The sequence below is a fragment of the Passer montanus genome, unplaced genomic scaffold, assembly GCF_014805655.1.
Source record: "Passer montanus isolate IOZ18808 unplaced genomic scaffold, ASM1480565v1 scaffold10, whole genome shotgun sequence".
Taxonomy (NCBI): Eukaryota; Metazoa; Chordata; class Aves; order Passeriformes; family Passeridae; genus Passer; species Passer montanus.
The window spans coordinates 7,208,100-7,233,091 of NW_024356505.1; the positions used below are offsets into that span (position 1 = coordinate 7,208,100).

General features: G+C 34.2%; 1 protein-coding gene across 5 annotated transcripts in view; it reads left to right on the plus strand.

Annotated features, from left to right (window-relative positions):
- ZNF385D (zinc finger protein 385D) overlaps positions 1 to 24,992 on the plus strand; it is a 412,422-nt gene that overhangs the window by 332,485 nt on the left and 54,945 nt on the right. For all 5 annotated transcript variants that reach the window (XM_039713027.1, XM_039713000.1, XM_039713010.1 and 2 more), the window contains one exon: positions 17,679 to 17,841. In XM_039713027.1, the coding sequence (XP_039568961.1) occupies positions 17,679 to 17,841 (163 nt within the window). The remainder of the gene's footprint in view (positions 1 to 17,678; positions 17,842 to 24,992) is intronic.

Consider the following 24,992-nt stretch of genomic DNA (forward strand, 5'->3'; position numbering starts at 1 on the left):
TTTTTTTTTTTTTTTTCTTTCAGCTTCTTCAATTAACTGTTTAAGGCAGGTTTTGTTTTTTTTTTCTGTCAGCTTCTTCAATTAACATGCAAAGTCAGTCAACTCTAACAAGCAATTGAAATTTAAGAATAATTGTGCTGGGGAGTTTTTACAGAAGCCATTGTCTATAAGCAAGTCCTCACTTCAAAGGAAAGAAAAACTTTAAACTCTTTGTTGTGCAATCTTCATCTATTATATTTTGGTCTGTTTTAACTTCTTACTTTCACATTTATTTTTAAAAATAAGAATTAATATAGTAGGAAATCTGAGATTCTGGATTATTAATGGTAGTGCAGATAACAGATTTCACTGTAAACGCGGCAAAACATTGTCTCTTCCAGTTACCAAGCAGTGACTCCTGGTTTACTTTCTCAGGCACTGATAAGGACATAAAAAAGAACCAAAGATAAACAGACAGGGGTATATCCCAGTCTGGGATACAGAAAAAGTGAAAAAAAAAAAAGTGCAGCAAACTGTATAACTGTATTTTTCATCAATCCATCCACACACCCCCCCCCCAAATAATTTCTTCTAAAAAATGCATTAAGATTAAAGTAATGTTTTAGTAGTGCTTATACTTGGCTTTGGTTGATGATATTCCCTTCCAACAGCAATGAAATCTTTCCAAGTAATGTTACACAGACTCTGGACACCTTTTTCTTTTTTTTTTTTTTCTTTCTCTTTTTGGTCAGTAAATTTGTGCTCCCTTAGGTACTTGTAAGATATTCTTCTCCACTGTGTCTGTGCAGCTTCTTCTTGGAGCAAATATGATGTTTCCTTTTGAAAGAATTGCTATTAAACACAACTGCCCCTGATGTAAACAAATTCCACTTCAGAACCTCCAGGCCTGACTTTTTCAGCATCCAAGTTCTTTTATCACTCCTCTGATGTCTTTTGTAGTCTCTGGAGATATTGCTATTCTGTGTACTTACTTACATCACAGCTAACAGCTGGGAGCCTTATCCTCTGAAGGAATGGAATTGCAACCCAATACCTTTTTTTAAAAGCTTTATATTGGAAGAAACAACCACATATTTGAACTATACTTTTGAGGGCATATTGCCCACACTTGTGAATTTTTTTTTTTAGCTCAATTGGAAGTGAAGACTTTCAAGGTTTTAAATGGTTAAAAAGGAACTGACTTCTTTTCAGCAAAGAATTCAAAATGGCACTTACACCTAACTCCCCCACAGACTTTAAAATCTGAATTATGAATTCAAATCATGTATTAAACTGAGGTAATGGTCTACTGGTAGACCATACAGGTACTTCCATATATATAATTGTTTGATGAGGTGACCTCAAAGTATGATTTTAAAAATAGATTTAGTCTGTTTGGTATTTAGATAGGTCTCATTGTGTTGTGGTGGGATAACTTTAGATACAAATGCATAGCAAATGTACTGAATTAATTTATGTTAGCAATTTTTTGATGGATATAAATGTTTCTTTTTATCCCTTAGAAAGGAGATTTTATAAGGTAGTCTCTGAACAGGTTTTATCCTTTCCCCAGCATAGCCTATTTTCTCTGCATCAGTGGACTTGTCATGATAATCAACTTTTTTGTCCCAACCATCAATCACTCCTGATTACAGCTGGGGAGAAGTTCTGTTCTGTTGATCAGCCCATCAGTGCACATAATGTTACACCTGGAGACAAGTGAAAATCATCCCTTGGTGGGAGAATCACTTGCCTCCAAGCCTTTTGTCTGAATTATTTTAATTTACATTTAGAGTATTGAAATTGTCAGTGCTTGCTTTGATTTTTTTATTTCTTTGACAAAAATAATAAGTTGATCTTTCCCTACAGGATAGAAGAAGAATGCTTTTTTATTTCAAATATCTTATGTTCTTTTTCACTTTATTGTACAAATATTGCAGTAATTATAACAATGTAAATTAAAAATAGAGTTGTTATGTGGTCCTCCATTAGTAGAAATTTAGTATTCTTATATGCTAGCCGAGAATTTTTGAAAAAGCAATTTTTTTTTTCTTTTAATTAGATATCTTGTTAGGGTAATATCAGTATTCAATTTATGTGAATGTTGTGTAGCAAATTTCATAGCAATTAAGTAATTAAAATCCAAAGGCATAATTCCTTTATTTAATGAATTCTTCTTATATTGTGGTCATTACCGAATAAAACTTTTTTTTTCCTTGTAATAAAGGTGGTTTTCAGATGTCACAAGAAAGATGAAATTTCACCTTGAACAAAGTCCTTATGTTTTGCTAGTAACTTAAATATTACTTCCAATTAGCTATCAGAATGACCAGATATAGTTTAATTGTACCACTCTTTCTTCACCTGTGGTCACTTTTTAATTTTAGGTATCTTCTCTAAATAATCATTGTCACAAGTTATTCCTATCACATGTCAAAAAACCACAACCTATAAGACAGCTTTAAAGCTGATACTTCAAGGATTACAGGATGAAGTGTAAATGAAGAAGAAAGAATGTGACAGGGTGGGGTGATAAAGGTTTGATTAGCAATAGTGTTTTTACATAAAAAGTTTAATTAGCAATAGCTCATTTTCCTGTTCCTGCTGGTAATTTTCAGGACAGTGATATATTGCTTTTTTGCTGTGAGCCATGCCACCCAATAGCAGGTGTTATGTTTTCATTAGCTGCAGACACTTCAGCATTATTATCTCTCACCTTAGTCTACACACCAATACAAAACATGTCTAAATCTTGTAATTCAATAAGCCAGTTGTATATGCAGTTTTAAAACTATGGGATATTTGCTCAGATGTTTTGTTACTTTTTAAATTGATGATAAAAGCACTAAATTATAAATCAAATAATCAGTAAACCTCGGTCCTTATGTTTGTCTGCTTGAATACCTTGTGTGCCAAGTACAGAATTTCATCACTTGCATAAAAGTTGTTCTTCCAAAATGACAATCTGTTTATTTTTATGGTTTAGCAATAAATCTGAGCATATGGCATAATTTTTATTTTACAGATACATCGATCTACATTACCTTTTCAAAGACTCTTATCACTTGTTATAATGACAGGACAGAAAATTATTTTTGTTATTGAATAGATATTTTTAATGGGTTTTCAGTAAAACAGTTCTAGACAAATAGCCCATCACAAGTCACCTGTTATTCTTCAATTTATTCTCTAGCATGTTTTTCATACCAGAGCCATATGTAAGGATAAATGGTTGCAATAAAATAAGTTTTAATGTAAACACATTCTGAGAAGCAGCAATAAATGAGTAAGAATGTCTGAAGATGTCAAAAAGCATGCAGTATATGAAAATAAATTAGCATTTGGGACACTGGAAGAATGAAGAAATAACAGTACTTTATTTTGTGTAATTCTCAGGGGCAAGGAATTTTTTTATTCCAAAATTATTTAACATGCCTAATCTGTATCTCTTCAGTGTGTGTGAAAAGGCTGTAAGAATGAAACTTCCTTCACAGGAGAGCTAAGAAAATGCACATCAAGTAGATGTAAAAATGGTCCAGAAATATTTTGGCTATCCTTCTAGAGTCTGAGTTCCATGTCCTGATTTTGACAGGCCTTACAAGCATGGTAAGCCAGTGAGGCATAAGACACAGGAGAAACCTGGGATATTTGTAGGTTTGTTAGTTTCTCCTGTGCTAAATTACTGCTGTTGGAGGTGGTGCTGCCATCAAAAAAAATAAAGAAAAGGTAAGAAACAAGGAGAGGTCACACATTCAGAAGAAGAAAGCAGCAGATGCAGTGGCATTCAGCAGTAGGGATCATGAGGAGTAGGGACTGCAGTGAGAAAACAAAGGTTCTGGTCCACACACTGAGGTGTGTTGTTCTAAGGTGTGCAAGAGTGAGAAGAAGCTATATAGCAGAAGAAAAAAATAAACAATACTGAGTAATGGGTGAAATGATGCAGAGTAAGAGATGAATATGTGGAAAAAAAAAGGAGATTCTGAGTCTGTCACAGTTCATGATTAACATTTGGGGTATAGTGGCAGAAACGGATGATTAGGGAAATTGAAAGTTTCAGGTGATAAAGTAAACAGTAGGAGAAGAATTAGAGCCATCCAGGAGCTATTAATGCCGAATGATCATAAAGCTGTTTGTTGAAACCTGAGAAAAAGTTATCCCAAGGAAAGTATGTCCAAGTCCAGAGAACAGAAAGTCTTGAAAAGAGAATCTTGAAATACATTACCCTGGTCAGTGCAAGTCTTTTTCTTGAACAGGGAGGAGGTTTTTCATCATGACATTGTTCAGCTGGGGTTACTTAGGATTCAGATCTTCTCCAAAGTCAGCCTTAATTAATATTTTTTTTCTTACTCACTAATAAAACCTACAAAGTTAAAGTGGCTGAATTCTATCAGCCTTTTTCTGGTAGTTGCAGTAAGGAATAATGAGAGAAGCACTTCTAGAATAGCTTAAATGGGTAACTGATTTAAATCTGGATTTTCAAAATTAGCAATGATTGTAAGTCTACTTGTATCCAAAAGATGTTGATTTCTGTATTCCCTGAATGGGAAGGTGAAGGTCAAAAGTATTTGCCTTCATTCCCCCCACCTCTACTGACATACTCATGTTGGCAATTTGTTATGGCTGCTCCTGACATGAATAGTAAGAGATCGAGTCTCAGTGAGGAGGTATAAAAACTTAGAGTAATTGCACTATGAATTTTAACTCAAGCATTGAAGCTGATTGTTGCAGTCATAAGCATCTGTGTATGTTGCAGGCATGATTCCTTTTTTCTGTAAAAGAGGTCCCATCAATTCTAAATATGAATTTTTAATTTAGTATCTATATTCACAACAAACCGAGGGGTGTGAACTATGGCTGTGAAGCAAGATTTTCCTTGGCTGAGTGGGTAACAGCAGCTCATTTCATTTCAGTATGTTGTTAATAGTACATGAATTACATTTAGGACAATGCAGGGGCTCCTGGTGTTTCACTGCAAGCTGTTTTGGTGTGTGCAAGGATACATTTTCAACCTGATAAGTGATGATAACTTCTAACCGGTGAGTGATGGGCTGGCCCTTGAGGATCTTTGGCTGGGGAGAAGCATAATTCTCTTTTATCAGCACCAAAGGATAAATAAACAGGATGATGATTTTATCATTAACATCAAGTCGTTTTCTGAAATTCTTGCACTGTAAATAACCACACATTCAGACATTCCAAATTCATGGTCTGAACTCACACCCTTAAGGTTTTTCAAGGTAGGGTCCTTGTTTTCTTAGTCTATATAAGGTTCATTTGTGTCAAAATAACAGTCATACTTGAAATTATTTATACTATAAAGCACAGTCTTTGGGAAATAAATTGAGTTATTTATTTAGTCTATTTAATTTTACTACATTTTGTTTGTATTTTTATTATGAGATGGACTCAGATGTAATTTGCTCTCAGATCAAAAGTGAGAAAGTATCTAAAATGGAAAAATAGTCTCAAAAGTTCAGTTTAGACTGAGAGTTCTAATGATAATCTGCCTTCTTCTGATGTTATACTCCCTAGATATCATTATGTGATGCTTCTGATACCCATCGTGTCTTTATATCTGTCCATAAAGTGCTGCACAAATAATTTGAAGCCCACTAGGAAAAGGACAATGGATTAGGTCTCTCTGACAAAACTGTGAGTCTCTTATAGCTGGATGTTTGCTGGGGATATATATCTATCTCTCAAGTGTAATTCCACACTGGAAAGCTTTCCATCCAATATTATATTTCTGGTCAGATGGCAGCTTTCCCATGCTGTGTGTGTAACTATATAAATACTTATATATATACACACACAATTACCTTTCTCAAACAGGCTTGCTAGAATATAAAAGAAATTGGAAAATATTCCCATGGTTGTCTCTAGCAGTGTTAAGTAAAATCTAGTAAAAAAGAACAGAAAAATCAAATCATTTCCATTTGAGTTAATATTTTTTGTTCTGATGTTCTTAATTTTTATTTTTCACTATTTTGTAGCTTATATTTATGCACAAGATACCAGTAGCATCTGAGTATTACTATAAAGTGCTAACCAAGATGATGCAGTTACTCAAACAAATGCTATAGTGAGGCTAAGCATTTAGCGTATTCCAAGTTGATTATAACACATTTTTGTGGTGAAAACAAAACTTTTTTTTCTCAACTGATGTGATGCACATTTGGTTTTGTTGGCTTAGTCAAAGGCTGTCTGTCCATCTTTAAATTCTTCACACTGTTTCCAGATGGAGTATTGCACTTGCTTTCAATTGCCAGTCCAGGGTGAAATAAATGTCAACAATTTTGTTGACTTAAGTGGTGCCAGGATTTCACCCACACAATCTAAACTCGACATGTTTGCTTTCTGTTTTGGTTTTATTTTTCTCTCTTTCATAGCAAGGAGGTCCTTGCCATTTCCAAAGGGCAAGGAAAATATCATGGTTCATTGTTTCTAGATTTTGGTGTATAATGATTTCATAAGCATGAATGTTGAAACAGTTGTAAAACTCATGCCCAAATATTGTTTTGTTACAAGAAAATAATGAAGCATATTAGCTCTGGTCAAAAAATAACTTTTGGATCAATATGATGGATAATATGTCTGTTAGGAAGGTAACAGAACACAGCTGGGATTTGAATAAATGAACTAAAGCCCTTCTTTTGCAACAGGGCTTCTACAGTAATTTTCTAACTTCCTATCATTGGTGATTTCAACATAGATTTCAAAAGAGGTTGGAATATTGAAGCAAATACCTCATTCTTGAAGATCTTTTGTTGTTTTTAACACATTGAATTAGCTCATTACAGCTGAATATGTAGTGGAAAATAGCATCTGTTTACGCTGCAGAATTATAAAAATTACTTACCACTAACAGAATAAGGAGCAATTTGCAAAAGCTAATCATATTTGTGCATTTATTTGCAGAAAGTAAATCATGAATATCATACCCAAGAGAATCATGAATATCATACCCAAGAGAAAAAAGAACTTACTGGTTTATGCAATTTAATAGTAATGTTAAGCATAACATATTAAAGAAATTTTTTAGGGATCAGTTTTAAAAGTTATAAAGCTATAGACATAAGAACATGGCTGCCCCAAATTGTTGTTTCACCTTTACTCAGTAGTGGTTGAACTCCAGAAATCATCCTGAAGCTCACTGAGCCCAAATCAGTTCAAATTGTCCATACACTCCAAAGGTACACCACCAGCTTGGAAACCCATAAGGAGATTTCCTTGTTGAGTGTTCTTGGTTTTTTAGATAAGAGTTTTCAGTACAACATGCTCCATCATATATTTGGGGTGCTGCAAAGCACACTGAGGCATACTAATTATCCCAGCAGTGAGACGTCACAGATCCCAACTGAGAGCTGTTCACAGTTTCAGTTCATCATTGGAGGTGAAGTTAAAGATTCCTATTTCCATTTAATTCAAAGAAGGTTCAGAAATCTCTACAGGTTTTTTACTAAAGAAAACAGTTTTCCGAAAGTAATTTTTTACAGACTGGGGAAGGCTTACTATCTTTTCCTTAGCCCTGCCATAACAAAAGGAGGAACAAGATAAAAACAAGAGAGAACAAATAAATAAGTATAAACTTGTTAATCAATTTTGTGGAAAGATATGAAGAGATTTGCCTGCTCCAAAAACTTTGGAGTCAGCATTGAATTTCTGTACCTTTTGGAAATTTCACTCTTTAAGTAATCTCTGCCCAAATGAATGCCTTAGGTTTTAAAATGAGAAAGGACCTTTATACCTGTCTAGTTTAACCTTTTTTTTTACATTATACACATTATAATTTCATATAACTGTTCCAGTTTTTAACCTGCTAACCCGTGCTTGACTAGAGGAGATGAGAAACATTAAAGCGAATGTAGAAATATAGAACATCTCTGAGACATTGTCCTATAGCACTTCAACATCTAAAATGTCCAGTTGATTTCAAAGGCACTGTTCTTATCCAGTAAAGTTTATAGGATTGCAGCCAGTTTCTTTTATCTTCAATTTGGTTTTGTTCAATGGGAGGAAAAAAAAGCAAAACAAAACAGATTTTCAGATTTCAGTATCAAATAAGTAGAAAGTTTTGTAGGAAGGAGACAAAAGAAACTGCAGTGTAAACGCTAAGTGATGTCAGAAGATCTCTTTAAGTTTTGTATAATATTTAATATCCCTAACTGTGGCTTCCTACATGGAACCTAACAGCTTAAAGGAGTAAAAGATTCTGACCTGTCAGCTTTGTACTGGAAGGTATCATTGCCATTTCTGTATTGATGGTAGCACAACAGCCTACATGTCTCATTAAATAAACCCAGTTTTCAGCCTTCACTACTTTTGGAACAACTTGATCTAATACATATATGTATTACTTTAAGAACCAACCATATTAATTTATTTAATTACTAACTTTAATGACAGATTTAATGACTTGCTCACAAGCAGGTCTGCGTGCTCTAGGTATGTGTTAAGGTAATGATTCAAAGTAGTAAGACTCTGACCCTGTGATAGTAGTGGCAAATCTTGTGAGTACATACTAGTCTTGTGAACTTCACTGAGGCCCTGAATGTGATCACAGAATCACCCAAGGATGACTGAAAACAAGGCAAAACAAATAAAAATACTTAAGGGAATAAATACAACTGTATTATAGACTGACTGATCTTCAAGTCCCTAGGTTTATAAACCTTTGTTCACTCTGGATATTGGATTATTTTTCTCAAAATATTTTCTCCCTGGTTAAATGTTTAGATAAAACTAGTTTTAATGCAAATTTACTTCCATGGTATGGCCCTAGTTTTTATTGCCACTTACCTATTTATATTCTATTTATATTGATTCATTACATAAAAAATTTACTTTTGTTTCCAGTAGGTAGCATGTATTCATTTTACTTATTTTCTTTTTTTTTTCCTTTTTCATGCAATTTGTATTTCTGCCTACAGAGAGAAGTCCTGTGAGATTTTTAAGCAAATTACTGGCATAGAACTCTTTTAGACATACAAAATGTGTCTAAATAAGCAAACTAGTGGGCTAAGAGTTCTTTTATTCAAAGGAAATGCACTCCCTCTCTATGGATGACTGCACATAGAAGGCTTTGGTGCCTTTCAAGCTATTAAGAGAATGTAAGAATCTATAAACTCTTCCATCCTTAAATTATCAGTCTTTGTTCATGTGTGCAAACTTTTCACAGTGGAAAAGTTCAAATGATATTTTATGTATATTTACAGCCTTCTAGAAGAAGGCTGGAGATTTAACCAGGGAACCTACAGTCAAGCTCACATAAAATAGAGTTGTAATCAGGAAATTCGAGCATTTATATTTCTTATTGCAGGTTTTGAATTTCTGCTTATGAGTAGGAGCTGATTTAAAGGACATCGGAAAAATTTACATTAAAATAATTATTGAAATAATTTTGAGAATCCAAAATGAAAAATGTGTTTAACTGTATATTTTAATGAAAGAATCAGGAAGTTAAATCAATATTTTTCTGAACACAAAACTGAAACTTGAAAAGCATCTACTAATTATAAATTATTGCAATAGATGTATTAAGACTGTGTTTAGGAGCAGTTACAATAATTCTGTGGACTCTCTTTTATGGTTTTGTGTATAGAAGCTATATTAACTTGCTTTTAATTTCAAATATAAGGTTCAAATCATATGGAATTAATAATTAAATATGCACTTTTTTGAGCCTTTCCTGTTTTCCATTAAATTTCTTGTAGTATCTTTGTATCTGACCACCACTCTGCCATGATGCTTTGCTTCAGGCAAAAAATATCAGAAACTCAGAATTCAATGAGATTTTTATTGTGAATGTAAACAGACAGAAATAGTTTCCTTGGCAACAGAAAGCAGGTGAAAGCACTCAGACAAGGTACTCCAAACCCACCTACTCAACTTTCTTTAGTTATAAGTTCACAAGATGCATGCTGAGGGAATCGAGAGGGTTGTGTTCAAACAATGAAAATTTCTAAATTAAATGAGTGTCTGGGCAGGTAAGTGTTTGTGTAGACCCTTTACTCCAATTAGGTGTTGTGAACAAACTTATTCAAACAGGTGCTGGCTCCATATCCAACACTGTCATTCTTTTGATGACACCAGAAAAAACTGAAATTTTCAACACTATTCAGAAAATTGATGTTGAGTTCAACAGGATCTGTTGTTTTGAAGCAAACATAATTTGTGTATAACCTGATTATTGAACTAAATTTACATTATTAATGCAATGTATAAAAATATGTGGTGGTGTGCACTGCTAGTGCAAGGAATCTGGGGTACATTTCTACAAAATACCAGTAGTGCATATCATTTGTTCAAGTTCTCCATTTGGAATATATCAATTCCAGATTCAAAACTGGAAGCATATTACATTTACTAAGCTGAATTAATACATGCTTTATTTTATGATACGCATGGCTCATAGCAGTGTTTATGGATTAACTTTTTTTTTCTATATCGTTCTAATATTAATCTGAGATTAATCACTTGGTTAATCTAAATGAAAAAAAAAACCTAATGAGTTTAATATTCTCTTGAAACTCTAATTACAGCAAGATTTGTTATGGGGAAAATAAATTATGCTGCCAATTAATATAGTAAATATTATATTAAATGTTAAGTTAATTTTATTGATGACAGCAGTTTTCAAAAGACCACATTTTATCTCCCCATCAAAAGAGCATCCCCCTAAACAACCATATTGCTTTTCAAGACAGAAAATATAAATTCTAGATTGTAGAACTTGATAACCTTGTCAAAATAAGCTTAAAACTGGTTTTTCTTAACAATAAAAATGATTAAATAGATGGTAAAATGAATGGCCTGTTTATTGTATTTCAACATGTGAAAAAAATTTGTTGTGCTGCATGAAGTACTGGTGTCCTTAAAGAAAAAATGCCAGGTACGAGAACTGATTGATTACTTGAGTTATATTCCCTTCAGTTTATTATTTTGGCATAATGTATGTTGCCTCAGAATGCAGTGTGTTATATTCAGGCAGATTTTTGTATCTTGTCTAAATTATTTCAGGTAATGTCACAGTGGCAGTACAAGCAGATGCATGATCAAAAAACTACTGTCTTATGGAACAAGTGAAGTTAAGTAGGAAATTTTTAACTTCTTCATCTGACCAAGATAAAACAAGTTTTTCTTTCCATAATGAAAATATTATATTCTTTTTCATAATGAAGATGAAATTGATTTTGCTAAACTATAGATGGTTTTACCATAAAATGGTGTCATTGCCAATCTCTCAGTGTGATGCAGGCTCTTGCCAGGTGTAATCTTTCACCATTATCAAAATTACTCTGGAAGAAGCCCAAGAATGGGGAGTGGGGTAGAGCAGATTAATTATGCAAGGGTGCTAGTGAGCTCAGGAACACTCATTCACTCTGATCAGTGTGGCTCAGGTTACATTAATGAGTATACTGAATAAATGCTTTAGGAAGGAGAAGAGGAAGTAGAAAGAGGGAGTTTTCTTTCCATAGAAAGATAAATACCTGGGGAATAATATATTGGGACATTTTATTCTGCCATAATGATGGAGAATTATTTTGGGTTGTTTTCCTTTGTGGTTCTTGAACTGTTATAATATATTTGGTTCTAGAGAAAGGGTGAATTGATTGATCACAGTTTGGGGGGAAAAACCTTTTCTCAGAACATATCTGAAAGAAATCATGTTAACATATCCTTGGTGTTTAGTACCACAATTACACATGAGTGAATAAGGTAATTAGATTACAGAATTGTGTTGTGATAGACTGCACAAAAAATTTAAGTGGCACAATTCAGAAGATAAAGGTAAGCTTAGCAGAAGGTAGAAATATTGATAGGCAATGTTTATCTGCACCATAGTTGACTGCAGATTGAATTTGTATGTATCAGGCAGAAATTAGGGTACTTGTTCAATATGAACCATGTCATCATGTTGACACCATCTTGAAAAAAATTACATTACATGTTTTTACTTAATCTCTTATTCTGCAAAGGCGTGAACAGGTAATTAGCTGTTTCAAGTACAATGCCTGTGAAAGTGCTAAAGTCTGTGGAGTTTTTCTGTTTTCTAGTGGCTAAGCACAGAACTTATATGTAATTCTGAATTTCCCATGTGCAGTCACTGGGCAAACAAACTTGTAAGAAAGTATTTTTTTTAAATTTAATATTGACTTATATACAAGCTTACCTGCTAAATAGAGTAACTACATTTCTATGAAAAAGACTGCACAATCCTCTACAAAATTTTTTAGCTGTTTCTCACTGTTAGAGCCCTGCTTTGGGCTGAACCAAGTGTTGGGCATCTCAGGGCTGTTAGACTCTCTCCCTGTGAACTTCTCCACTTTACTGACTGGATAAGTTCCATAGAGATCATCTCTGGTTGTGTAAATGGCACTTAACTGGTAGGATACAGATGTCTCAGCTGCATCTTTCCCTGCAACCTTCCCTGGGCAATGCTGTCGCCACTGGCTGGCCAGGCTTTGGAGCCACTAGAAAAAATGACACTCTTGTTCCAAAAATATAAAGGTCATTTGAATTTTATCACTTTCTTGTATGCTTAGGACACCAGTAAAATTATTTTTTCAAGTACATATTGACAGCCCAACTATAGGAAAATATTTATACTCAGAGATTATGACAATGTGTGATAAACCTCTCATAAGAAATTTCCCTGACTTCATCAAGAACAGAAGACTTCTTGGCTTATGCAGTTATGTATTATTGCTTTCCGTGTGTGGCCAGCTCACTGACAGTATTAGTTTGAACTGGGAACCTAATTTTTTTTAATTGTTTTAGAGTTTTTTGTTCTGGAGAATCCTGACATCAGTTGATGTATTAGCCAAAATTACTACTATTTTATTGTGAATAATAACAGAGGTGAGGGCAGCATCCATCAGCTGGTTAAAAAAAAAAAAAGAAAAAAAAAAGATGGCATGAACTTCTGAAGTCTCAGGCAGACAGAAGAGATTTTCCAGCACTCTCAGCTCTCTCAGTTTTGTGCTTTCTTAGGGCACAGACAGACTGCAGTCTTGCTACCCCGATAAAAGCATGGAGCCTTCTCCACAATAGATATTTTTCAAAATGCATTGTGAAAGGAGAAAGACATAATGCAAGATAGTTGGATTTAATTTTGTGAGGAAGAATCAGTGGAACATATTCAATACACCTTTTGCAAAAGGTTTCTTTTGTTTGAACTGGCTTTCATTATAAAGGCGTTGCCTAGAGGGGGTGATTAAGGCAGGAAAACTATCTGTAAGAGGAATGGTAACATGAGGTGGATCAGGAGGGATATGAAAAAGAAGATGCAGTGCTGCAAAGTTGAAAAGTCTCTGAGAATAGGACAAGACCTGTTTTTTTTTTCTCAATGCAAAAACTAAGCACAATGTTTTTGTTGGCCCACTGCCTAAAGAATGTAAGTGAGAAGGCATATAATCCAGTGAAGTACATTAGTCAGGCAGACAAACTTATTTTGAAGACTGCCATGTAGATATGTTGACTGTAATTGTAAGAGAATACTGTCTGGGTTGTTTAAAACATTTCATCTTTCTCAGTGTGTTTTACACATTTCAATTTGCTTGGTAATATGATGTGATTGTAGTACAATACTGCACTTAAGCAAGGAAAATACAGCTGAGTTTTACACTACGGGTCTGTTTTCTAACTGTTCACATCTGCATACAGTATTTTTATTCTTTTATAGTATGTTTATCTGTGTGGTTATAACATAAATATACAGAAAGATTTTATAGACAAATCCTTTTTTATATTTGAGCAATTTGTCAAGGTTATAAAATGTATGGCTTAGAAAGGTCCCTAATTATTTAACACTGGTACATAGAACCAGAGGAAAATATTAGGACATGCTTAAATTGACTTGTACTGCTCAAAAAGGCAGGAAGTCATTACAAATAACATTGAAAAATGATTTGCTAGCAGACATTTTGCCACTTCATTGAAGTAGTTCCCACAGACCCAAGTTTGTCTACATGTGATTTCCAGGATCAGGATCCTCAATATTTATTTAAGGATTCTTGAGTTTTCAAGTTAGATAAAAAGTAATAACAAAAATTTATTAAAATTATATATTTATATAATTATATTAGGTATATAATAATATTACCATATTTAATATTCTTTGTATCTCGCATAATTATTCATTATTATAATAAATAATGATAAAATTCTTTTTACTTTCATGTTGGACATTAATTTTCAAGAATGGATATAGTTTTCTAAAGTTCTCTATAACATTACACCAGCAATATTTCACATATTTCTCTGCTTCATCACTGTTGTTAGCTGACAGTGATTTGTGTTCTCAGTGCTAGGATTAATTCTGTGCATCAAACATGGAAACTGTGGTGAAGGAAGAAAGTAAGCTCTTTCCTAATGTATTCTTCTAATGTATTCTTTTGTAAAAGTGTTGCGAAAGGAGACCCTTCTCACCTTTCTGAGAGGGTACACTCTCTTTATTCAGTTGAGCATCATGGTTAGCAACAAAAACTAGTACTTAACTTGTTTTTCCACTCTTCTGCTGTCTCCTATTATTGCTTAATTCAGCATGAAAGTTGGGAATAATTATATTTTATGATCTATCCAGCTTTTGTATTCATACTACAAGTGAATAGTCTTTCAGCAATGAATTTTATAGGCTACAAGTAAAAGCCATTTAAGCAGTAAGGATGATTTTGGTCCTCTTAAGGCTGCAAGACATTATTCAGTGAGGTACCATATTTTATGTTGCTTTGATGAAAAATATATATTTATGGATATTTTTGCATCTCCTACATCTTAGTTCTGCAAGGAAAGATAATGACAGAATTCTTTTTTTTTTTTTTTCTTTTTAATTAGGGTTCCAGTTCAGTTGTAAAAGTTCTGCATGATCTAATTTGGAGCTGATTAAATGCTTAGGAGCAATCTGTTTGCTCTCACATAGAACCCCCATTAACATGCCAGCTACAGTTATATGGAAACAGGCTTAGATGGCTTCATGTCCCTGCAGAGGAAGGAGATTTAAACTTTGAAATAAAAAGACTTGAAGACCTTATTTAAGTAGAGCCTGGGTAAACTAGCAGCACTCACTGAATAATGAGTTATGGACAACTCTGAGTAGCAGCTATCAAGCTATCATACCTGTAAATTTGAGCAATGTGTTTCCACTTTAGAGCAATTTCATTCGTCTGGGTAAACTAGCAGCACTCTGTGGGAAGTGAGTTATGGACAGCTCTGAGTAGCAGCTATCATACCTGTAAATTTGAGCAATGTGTTTCCACTTTAGAGCAATTTCATTCATATATTTCAGAGCAAAAAAAAGGTCACCAATTTCTGCAAAGGCCCTCATTATATATTCCTTTAGCATTCAACATACAACTTGAGAGGAGGTTTGTGGAATTATACCTGAGAGAATTCAGAGACAGCTGTGGATGCAGAATAACTAAACTTAGGGTTCTCTGCCAGCAATTCTGTGAAGAACGTTGAGATTTGCATCAAACTAATATCAGCATTCATAGTTCAGTATTAAGGACCATTCGTCAATATGTTTCAGATGTTTGACTAGTGACACAGTTAGGGGAAAATGTGCAGTCAGAATCTGAAGCTGACTGATGATTAAATTTGACTAGAAACGTCGTGAATTTGTTTCAGATGTTTGACTAGTGACACTGTTAGTTAGGGGAAAACCTGCAGTCAGAATCTGAAGCTGACTGATGATTAAATTTGACTAGAAACTCTAAAAATAGTTGACATGATAGCAACACAAGGGTGTACAGTATTATGTCATTTTTAATGCGTCATTGTAACTTAACACTGGTCTTTCGGTTTAATTATAATTAACATCCTCTGACTGTTTGTATTTGGCTTACAGTATGTCTCAATGTTATGTGTTGAGAATTGTAAAAGGTGCATGATTGTGCTGTTTCTGTTCAAGTTGTTTCTAATTAAAAACTTCACTGTCCAGTGTTCTTTCAATAAGGGTACCTAATACAATATTTACATTATTTTAGGTATAGAGAAACTGGCTTTTCAACCAAACTGAATGATGCATCTTAATATCCAAGAGTGCGCGTGCATGTATATCTACACATGTATACACTTACATATATATTGTGAATTGGTTTTAGACAAGAGCTCCTAATTCTTTCTTACTCACCTTATGCTTTTCAAATCTCAGGCATCTGGAAGGAATCAAGACTTTTCATGTAAGCTGAAAATCATAATTCACTCTATGTATCCTTAGAGTGGTAGTCACTAGGACTCCTCTCCCCAAAATTAGGGACAACAAATAGCATTAAATAACAGTCTAATGACTAATAAATGCCAGATAATACAGCACTCTTCTACCTGCATGAGCAGCTTAGTAATTGGAATGATTGTGTCTTTTTATCCCATTTGATACTTTAGGTTTACAGCCACTAAATTCCATATATATGTTTTGATTCTTTTGATTCCACAACAGAAAGCATTTACCTTTCTTTTATGTTCTATCTTCTATTGTTTCACATTTTCTAAAAAGAAAATACCTTTATGAATCCTTGAGCTGGCCCAGAATTGTTGCTTTTATTTTTTTAAATTCTGTAATAGCTAGATTTTGACTACATATCTGAAGTCTTAACTTCTCTTTCAAGTAATAAAGGAGTTACTTTCCATAAAGTTTGAAGTTCAAAAGGAAAGATATAAGCAATTTTTCATATTGTCAACTTATCATCTGAAAGACTGTCTTTCTTCTAGAACTTTAAATAATTAGTGAAGAAAAAAACTCTGAATATTCATCCAAATTCTAGTGTTTTTTGTATAATGTTTAATTGAATAGTTCAAATACCAATCTTAAAATATACTTGCATATATTCATATAAATGAATAAATTTAGTAATAACTCTTGAAATAATAAAGTTATTTGTAATGTAATGCATGAATTTCAATAGCAGTGCATATACAAATATATTTTAGTTTAGCAGTGTGAGGTAGCCAAAATATATTTAGGACTGTGACAGGATTTGTGGGAGCTTTCTCCTTTGCAAGGATGCTCCTGGCTTTGAATTTCAAACACTAGCTTTTGTAGCATGTGAGCAAAAGTAATCCTCTCTTTTTAAATTTTTTTTAAAATTTATTTTTAAAAAGACAGATAATTACACATCAGTTAACATTCAGTTAAGTCTTTGCTGATGGGCTTTGCAGAGCATTTTATATTTTGCTTTCTTTCGTTTGGGCTTTACTTTTGGGCTGGGATATTTTTGGTTTGTTTTTTTACTGTCAGTCTTTTCTGAGAAGTTGCTGATACCACTGTTAGTAGTAAACTGTTCTTTGAAGGAAGCTTTAATAAACATTCTAGTTTGAAATACAAACTGTAAAAGTACAAAGCTATCGGGAGGAGAATGCCATCCTCCCTGTTGCCTGAGAATTATTTTTTTTCATGTGAAAGCAACATAAATCTTAATAGAAAAACTAATGGTAGCAAGGTAGACTAAAACAACCTAATTTTGGTCTGAAATTAATCTACTGTTATACAGTAATATACTGTATTAATTGAATTTGCGTGGCTCTAGTACTTTTTCCATTGTTTTCCAAGCATCATTCTAATTATAATTTTCTGTTTGGTCGCTACTTGGATAATGTAAGTGGTACCCATTATTGAAAGGTAGTCTGTATTTGTACTAATACAGAGAATGCCAGTTTAGAAATGAGCCTGATTGCATGGTTCATTTTGTTCTCCTTTGTAGAGCCAGGCTGCGGCCCACTACAAAGGCACTAAACATGCCAAGAAGCTCAAAGCACTGGAAGCCATGAAAAATAAGCAGAAATCTGTTACTACCAAGGACAGCGCAAAGACTACCTTCACTTCCATCACTACCAATACCATCAATACCAGCTCTGACAAAACAGGTTAAGAGACAATCTTTGTTGGTTTCGTTTGGTTTAGTTTTGATTTGGCTTGTAATTTTTTTTTCTTCTTGTTTAATTCCATGTCTGTTTGGTTATGTGCTTGCCAACATTGATTCATGCTCAATCCATCTTTCTGTGTGATGTTGATTTCTTTAAGTCCTTTCAGTAGGCTGGTGATAGTCTGATAGTCACGGAGCTGATTTCTTTTAGTGAAAAGAGGCTTGACATTCTTTTTATGATGGAATGCAGTACTCATTACGTGATTAACATATCAACTGATCTCAACCTCCTGGTCTGTATGCACTATCTCTATCAATAATTCTATATGGCACATTTCTTTTAACCACAATGTAAAAAATTGCACTATTTGTGTCTAGAAGCCTCTTAAAAATCATTTGCACTAAAAACCTAATTTTCATAAATTTCAAACATTGCATTATTTTTTTAAAATGGCTATTGCATGGTTTTGAAATGGAAAAGAGCTGTATAACCTCTATTCCACACAATCAGGTAAGTGCTATTGATGCCAATTGTTCTGCTTAAAAGAGTCTTCATACTGAAATAATATTGTTTAATTTATTGTGTGGATAAAAGTTACTCTTTTGCAAATAAAATCTACATATTTGAAAAGTCAACAGGATTTGGTTGTCATGGCATTTTAAAAATGCAGGTATTGTTGGAAATTTCAAAGGAAGATTGTAAGGTCTCTGAGAGGTAGTCTAGTGTCTCATGAGGTATGACTGCCCTTGTGTATAAAGGGACACAGTTTACATCTTTAGACATAACTAATCTCCCTCCCCAAGCAAGGCAAAAATAACGACAGGAAAAATCCACACAGCTGTGAAACATGAGATCTACCTATTGATGCTGAAAATGGCTCGTTTGGAACCACTTCTGATCCAATAAGTTCAGCATTGTAAATGGATGTGCAGTAACCAACTATAATACAACAGGAAAGTACCTTGCAGGCATGTGCAGTATATTCTTGAAGACATATCTTCACTATATTTGTTATAGCCAGATAGCTCTATGTCTTTCTCTATAAATATATCTTAATTATAATGTACCATTATAGACAGCATTTTCTTTTTCCTATGCACATTTATAACATAATTATGATGGCTTTAAGAAATATTTGCTACATTGTTTTGCCTTTGCTACCACAAGAAAAGAAAATATTCTGAGAGGTTTTCTGTGATGAAAGAAATTAAGTATGGGAGAATAGGAAAAATGTCAAAAGTTATTTGGCAAAATATGCGTTTCTAAGTATACCAATACCTTCAAAAGTTTCCTGTGATGTTACTTGTTCAGATATTCAGAACAGGAAGGAGGATGTTGTGTGAAAGAGTGATTTATTGTTTACCAAATATTATCTAGTGGCTGAAGAAAATAACTGAAGAAAAGAAAGATCTTTTACAGATTTAAACGGTATAATTCGAAAGCTTTTATCTTACGCTGCGTAAGTTTGAAGGATTTTCCTATGTGCCTTAAAACCAATCTGAATTTTTCCATCAAGCTTTGCATTAGATTCCTGACAAGATATATGAACTGTCCTGTATCCAAGGTCAGTAGTCCAAATCAGTTTTTATATCAGCGTAAGTAAGAAAATATCAGAAATCCAGCTGCACTCATAAGCAGTGGCCTATGCTGGAGTTTCATCAGCTTTACACAGTGGTTGCAAATTCCTGGATTCACTTCATAGAATGTGAAACATATGTGTAAGTGTGTAAACATATGTGTATATGTATGAATACATATATTTTTTCTGTGCTAGAAACACTGACCCTAATGGGATTCTAAAGTTACATATTGATGTTAATTGACAAAAAACCAAAAAATCTTACAATTTCTTAAATTATTGAGACCCAAATTCAGCTGCTGCCAAAAGCCCTATTCAACAAGTTGTATTCAAAGTAAGGTAAGCAGTTCAACCTAGATGCAGTTAATACAGGTCAGCATTGTTTTGACTGGCAACAGAATAAAATCCTCGGTGTAAATTATCCTTTGTCAAGCATGTATACCTAGTGAGGGAAAAAAATTGGAAAAGGATGACATTTTCTGTCTATTATAAAAAGTCAAAAATTTAATGAATTGGATTTTATTTTCTTCCTGGTTGTTCTTATGTCCTGTATTAACTTGATAGAACTTTTAAGGGCAAAATGATTCTGAACATCAGAATATACTGCACTGTGTGTGTCTCTACATTTGGAAATTATCATTGTAAAAGTCAAACATCCTGATAATAGTACGCAGTTCTCAGGGAATTAATGAATTTAATTCATGAATTTATCTTTCATGGCTAGAAGAAAGTTACAAAGTCCATGTACTTGTGATCATTTGGAACAAAAGATTTTTCTACAGTATTTTAAAACTGTCTGCTGAGGATTAATAGTTGAACCCACATACACTGAGGATAGGGTCAAGTACATATCACTTCTTATATATCATCTACAGCAGGGGTTAAATGCTGAATTGCATGTCAGTCACAGCATATTGGTCAGGGCTTCAGATCACTAGTTCTGTGGGTCCTTAGAAGCTACAGGAAACAAAATGTTGTCAGGAAAGCTGTGCTGCTATGCAATAAAGGAATGTGAAAAAAATTATATAGTATACAAACTGATTCAAGGGCTGAAGCAGTAATTTTTTATGTTTCTTATTCTGGAACTATTTTCTTAAATCTGGTGCCAGCATGTGTTATTGACACTGTGCAGCTCACAATATAATCTAACGTTTTAAAACCTCTCACATAGAATTCGTGGTGTTTAAGTGAGGGGTTAAAGAGAAAACATAAGGTATGAGGGTTTTTTGCTCATTCTGTGAAAATTGCTAATTTTTCTTTCCTTTTGACTAACTTTTGGAATTATTAGAAGGCTTGAACTCAAGGAGTCTTTGAGCAATAAAACGTCATGAAGACATCATATAATGGCAATGCCATTCTCAAAATGTGATAACTTTTTTATCCTATCTACTATTTAACACATTTCTTTCATCTGTATTTACCAATTTTTATGTTACATGGTTAGTCAGGACAGAAAACCAGAAAATGTGAGCTTTACAAGGAGAAGCCTACTTTATGGCATTATATAAACCAGGTTTTACTATTTCTTGATTCTCCAATTCAGGTGTGACAATAAAAATGCTTATTTTTTGCTACTTATTGACACACACCCATACACATTCCCTGAGAGGAAATTGTTAAACATCTTTGAAAGCTTTGCAAATTGCTCCTTCTTTCTGAAAAAGTATGTTTTCTTCAAAAAGCTGCTTCATATCTTCAGTTGTAAGGACTGATACTTTAGAGCACTTGTCAAAATATATTTAGATAGAGTACATTCTATCATCCTAATTAAAATACATGTCCAGTAAAGTTATTGCCCTGCACTTGGTTTTTTGGAAAATAGATTGAATCACCAATATTACATCCATATAAAATTATGTCCCTCTGCTTGTTGCATATGTCTAAATATTAATCTTTTCCAAAGCTATGTGAAGTTAAGCAGGACGCTTCATGACCACGTTATCACAAATTAAGTCTTGAAGATTTTGAGCTGCTTTATTTATTTGTTTATTTATTTATTTATTTATTCAACAGAGAAATCAGTGTGAGTTATATCATTTGGTATCAATGGAAAAGAAGTAATAGACCTTTCAAAGGGGAAAAACATGTCGTTAAGAGCCATCAGTATGGTGAAGTCTTTAATGCTACCTTTGAATGTTATACGCTGTGCCTTGGATCCTATGCACTCAAATGCGATGAACAGCTCTTAAAAACAGACAAAAATGTGATGAGCAGAAAAAGTGTGTATCTGGGCCAAGGCACAGACAAGATCATCTATCACTAGTACAGTCTTAACAGCTTAAAGACCCCTATGCTGTCAAGAGAACAAAATACTTGTGCCTGTCCTAAAAAGTTTACAGTTTCACATAGGATGAGAAACAACTTAAGGAGCAGACACCGTAAATGTAACAGGCAGGTGTTTAAAGGAGTGGTAACATAAACGAGTTCAAGTGATAAAGGCATCACAAGAAATGAAAACACTGAGGGATGGATTAGAAGGAAATGGAAGAGGGTTGGGTTTTTTTCAGATACTGAACATGTGTGGGTAATAGCATTGGTGAAGGCATAAGATCTCTTTATTTTTCCTTCACTGGCTCATATGAAAATTCTTGTATAAAAAATTTTAGTTTCTTTATCCCTTTACAATTCCATTTTTTAAATTTGTTTTTCCCTTTTCTTTCTGTCTAAGATGTGGTAGGATATTTCTGGTCAGCAGAAGAAACTCATTCATGAAATAGCAATTTCAGTACAACTGGGATAATTATGAAATTGAGAGCAGTTGGAATGGGAGAGAACAGTCATTCAGACAAGGTCTTGGACATGAAAGTGAAGGCAGGGGGGAGAAAGCAATCAGAAATGATGTGGTAATTTAGGGTAAACTTTGCAGGAGGAGGAAAGGTAGATAGCATGAAATAGAAAGGTTTAAAAAAATTAGTTTGGCAGCCAAAATACCAGAGGAGCAGAGAATTCTGAGGTTTTGTGAAGGGACGTCATTGTGGATGTCTGAAGATTGACAGGGCCATCCCTACAGGTCAGAGCAGAGTCAGCCTGAGCAGGATACTGAGTATATTTTTCGTTGAGTTTTGAGCACCTTCACAACTTTTTCTGGACAACCAGTTCTATGGTTGACACTCTTAAAGAAGACCAAAGAAGTTTTTCTTGTGTTTCAGTCCAATGTCCTGTATTTCAGTTTCTGGCTGTTGTGCCTTTTTCTGTCAGTGGACACCAATTAAAAGAGTCTCTGTATTTTATATGCCCTGACTTCATCAGGTATTTACTTATATACACTGCTGGTTCATTTTTCAAGCAGTGCCCTCCAGGTTTCCAAGTCCTTCTTCACAAAGCTGCTTTCCAGATGCTTAGGCCCCAGCCCAGACTGATGTGTAGGGTAATGCCTTCCCAGTTGTGGGACTTTTGTGCTTTCCTTCATTGAACTTCAAGGGACTTCTGTTGTGGAATTTCTCCAGTCAGTCCAGGTCCCTCTGAATGGCAACCCATCCACTTGGTGTATCAGGCCCTCATCCCAGTTTTTAATCATTAGCAAAATTGCTGAAGGTTCACTCTGCCCCATAATGAAGTCAAATGAAGACTTTAAAAAATATTGGACAATATTGGCCACCTGCACAGCAAAAAAGTTCTTCCTCACATTCAGATGGAACTTCCTGTATATCATGCTCTGCCCATTGCTTCTTTTTCTACTGCTTTGCATCACAAAGAGCCTGGCTCCATCCTCTTGGTACCCTCCCTTTGGATACACCTAGACATCGATAAGGTCCCCTCTCAATCATCTCTTGTCATGTTGATAAAGCATGATTTATCTTCAGTGAACCCATACTGACTACTCCTGATCACTTCTTGTCATCCATGTGGATAGAGACAACCTCCAGAATAAGGCACTTCAGTACCTTCCCAGGGACTGAGGTAAGGCTGACTGACCAGTAGCTCCCTGGGTCCCCCTTCTTGCCCTTTTGAGAGACCAGGGTGACATTTGCTTTCTTCCAGCCTTCAGGCACCTCTCCTTTTCTCTGTGACCTTTCAAAGATTGTGAGCAGCCTAGCTGTGGTGTTCTCTAGCTCTCTCCACACTCATGAATGCATCTTGAACAGGGCCTGTGGGCTTGCGGATGTCAGGTTTGTTTAGGTGTTCTCTGACCTCAGCGTCCTCTGACCAAGGAAAGGTCTTCGTTCCAATACTCCTTTATCCTGGTCTCCTAGGTAAGAGATTCCTGATTTCAGTTTGTTTGTTTGTAATGTGAATGAGCATGTCCTTATTAAACCATTGTGTCTCTTTCAGGTCTCTAGTAAGGAGTCAAGGGCTTCTTTGTTATTAGTAGGCACTGTTTTATTTAAGATTCAGAATTTCTGTCCTAAATTGTAGGGAAAAGTTTTCAAACACAATGCTGAAATGAAAACTTGCTTGTGTGAATATTTATGGATGGTCAACTTGTAATTGACTACAAATAGTGCTACTATTTGTATTAATATGCTTCTACATGTTTGATTACAAATATTTGCCCTTCTCTGACCTGTACTTACCCGTTGTTTCCTCTCGTACCATGCATTAGCACACCTTGCTTGTTTTCTTTTATCTTTTAATGTGTTACTTTAGTTCTGTACACAGATACATCTGTGCAGTTCCTGGTTCAGCTCCAGAACCTGTAATAGAAAGGAAGTCCCATTTAAAAATTAAAATAATTTTCCTCATCTTTCTGCTTTCCTTTTATTTTCAATTTAATTTTATCTCCCTTACATTCAGCTGTTTATAATAAACATACATTTTGAAAATGGCTAGGGTTTAATGTTTATGACGATCTCCATATATTAAGAATTACTGGATTATTTCTGGTATTGTTTGGTGCACCTACCCTATTTAATTATTATATTTGTTGGTTTTGCTCTTTAAGTTACTTCTTTAATCCTTTGTTCCTAATGACAAACTACCCTAACTTTTTCTATCTTAAAGCTTAAGATATACTGCTGTATTTATAATATAAACATTGTCTATTTATTAGCATTTTTATAGACAGCAGATTTGCTTGTAATATTTTCTAACTAAAAGAAATTCTATTTCTAACAGTAATACTTATGTCAACTGTATTTAAAATTCAAAATAGTATTTAATACTATTCCAAATCTGCTGGTGTATGCGGAAACAATTTACTGTATGATCCTAGTGCAATTTGCTTTTACAGCTTAGGCTGTGGGTACCCTTGTATATGTAATTATTATATTAAGGATGTTTAATCTAGGAATATGATTCAGTGCAGTCTGTTTGTTTCACTTAGCTGTTTTGTTTCCATATGCCTTATTTTATCATAAAGCATGCTTTTGTTTTGGCAAGTGATTTCTTCAGATCATTTCAACATTGCTTAGGGCACAGCAAAATTAACATGTTCATTCTGGGTTCAGGCTTGTGAGACACTGGATGTAAATTGCTTTTCTTTGCAAGTCAACGTTTTATTACACATTAAAATAGAACAATGACCTTGAAGTTTGAATTTATAAGGATTTTTACTTCATATTTACTTGTTTATGATCTTTTGCATGGAACATTCAAAAGTTGCAAATGTGAAATAATAAAGGAGAAGCAATTG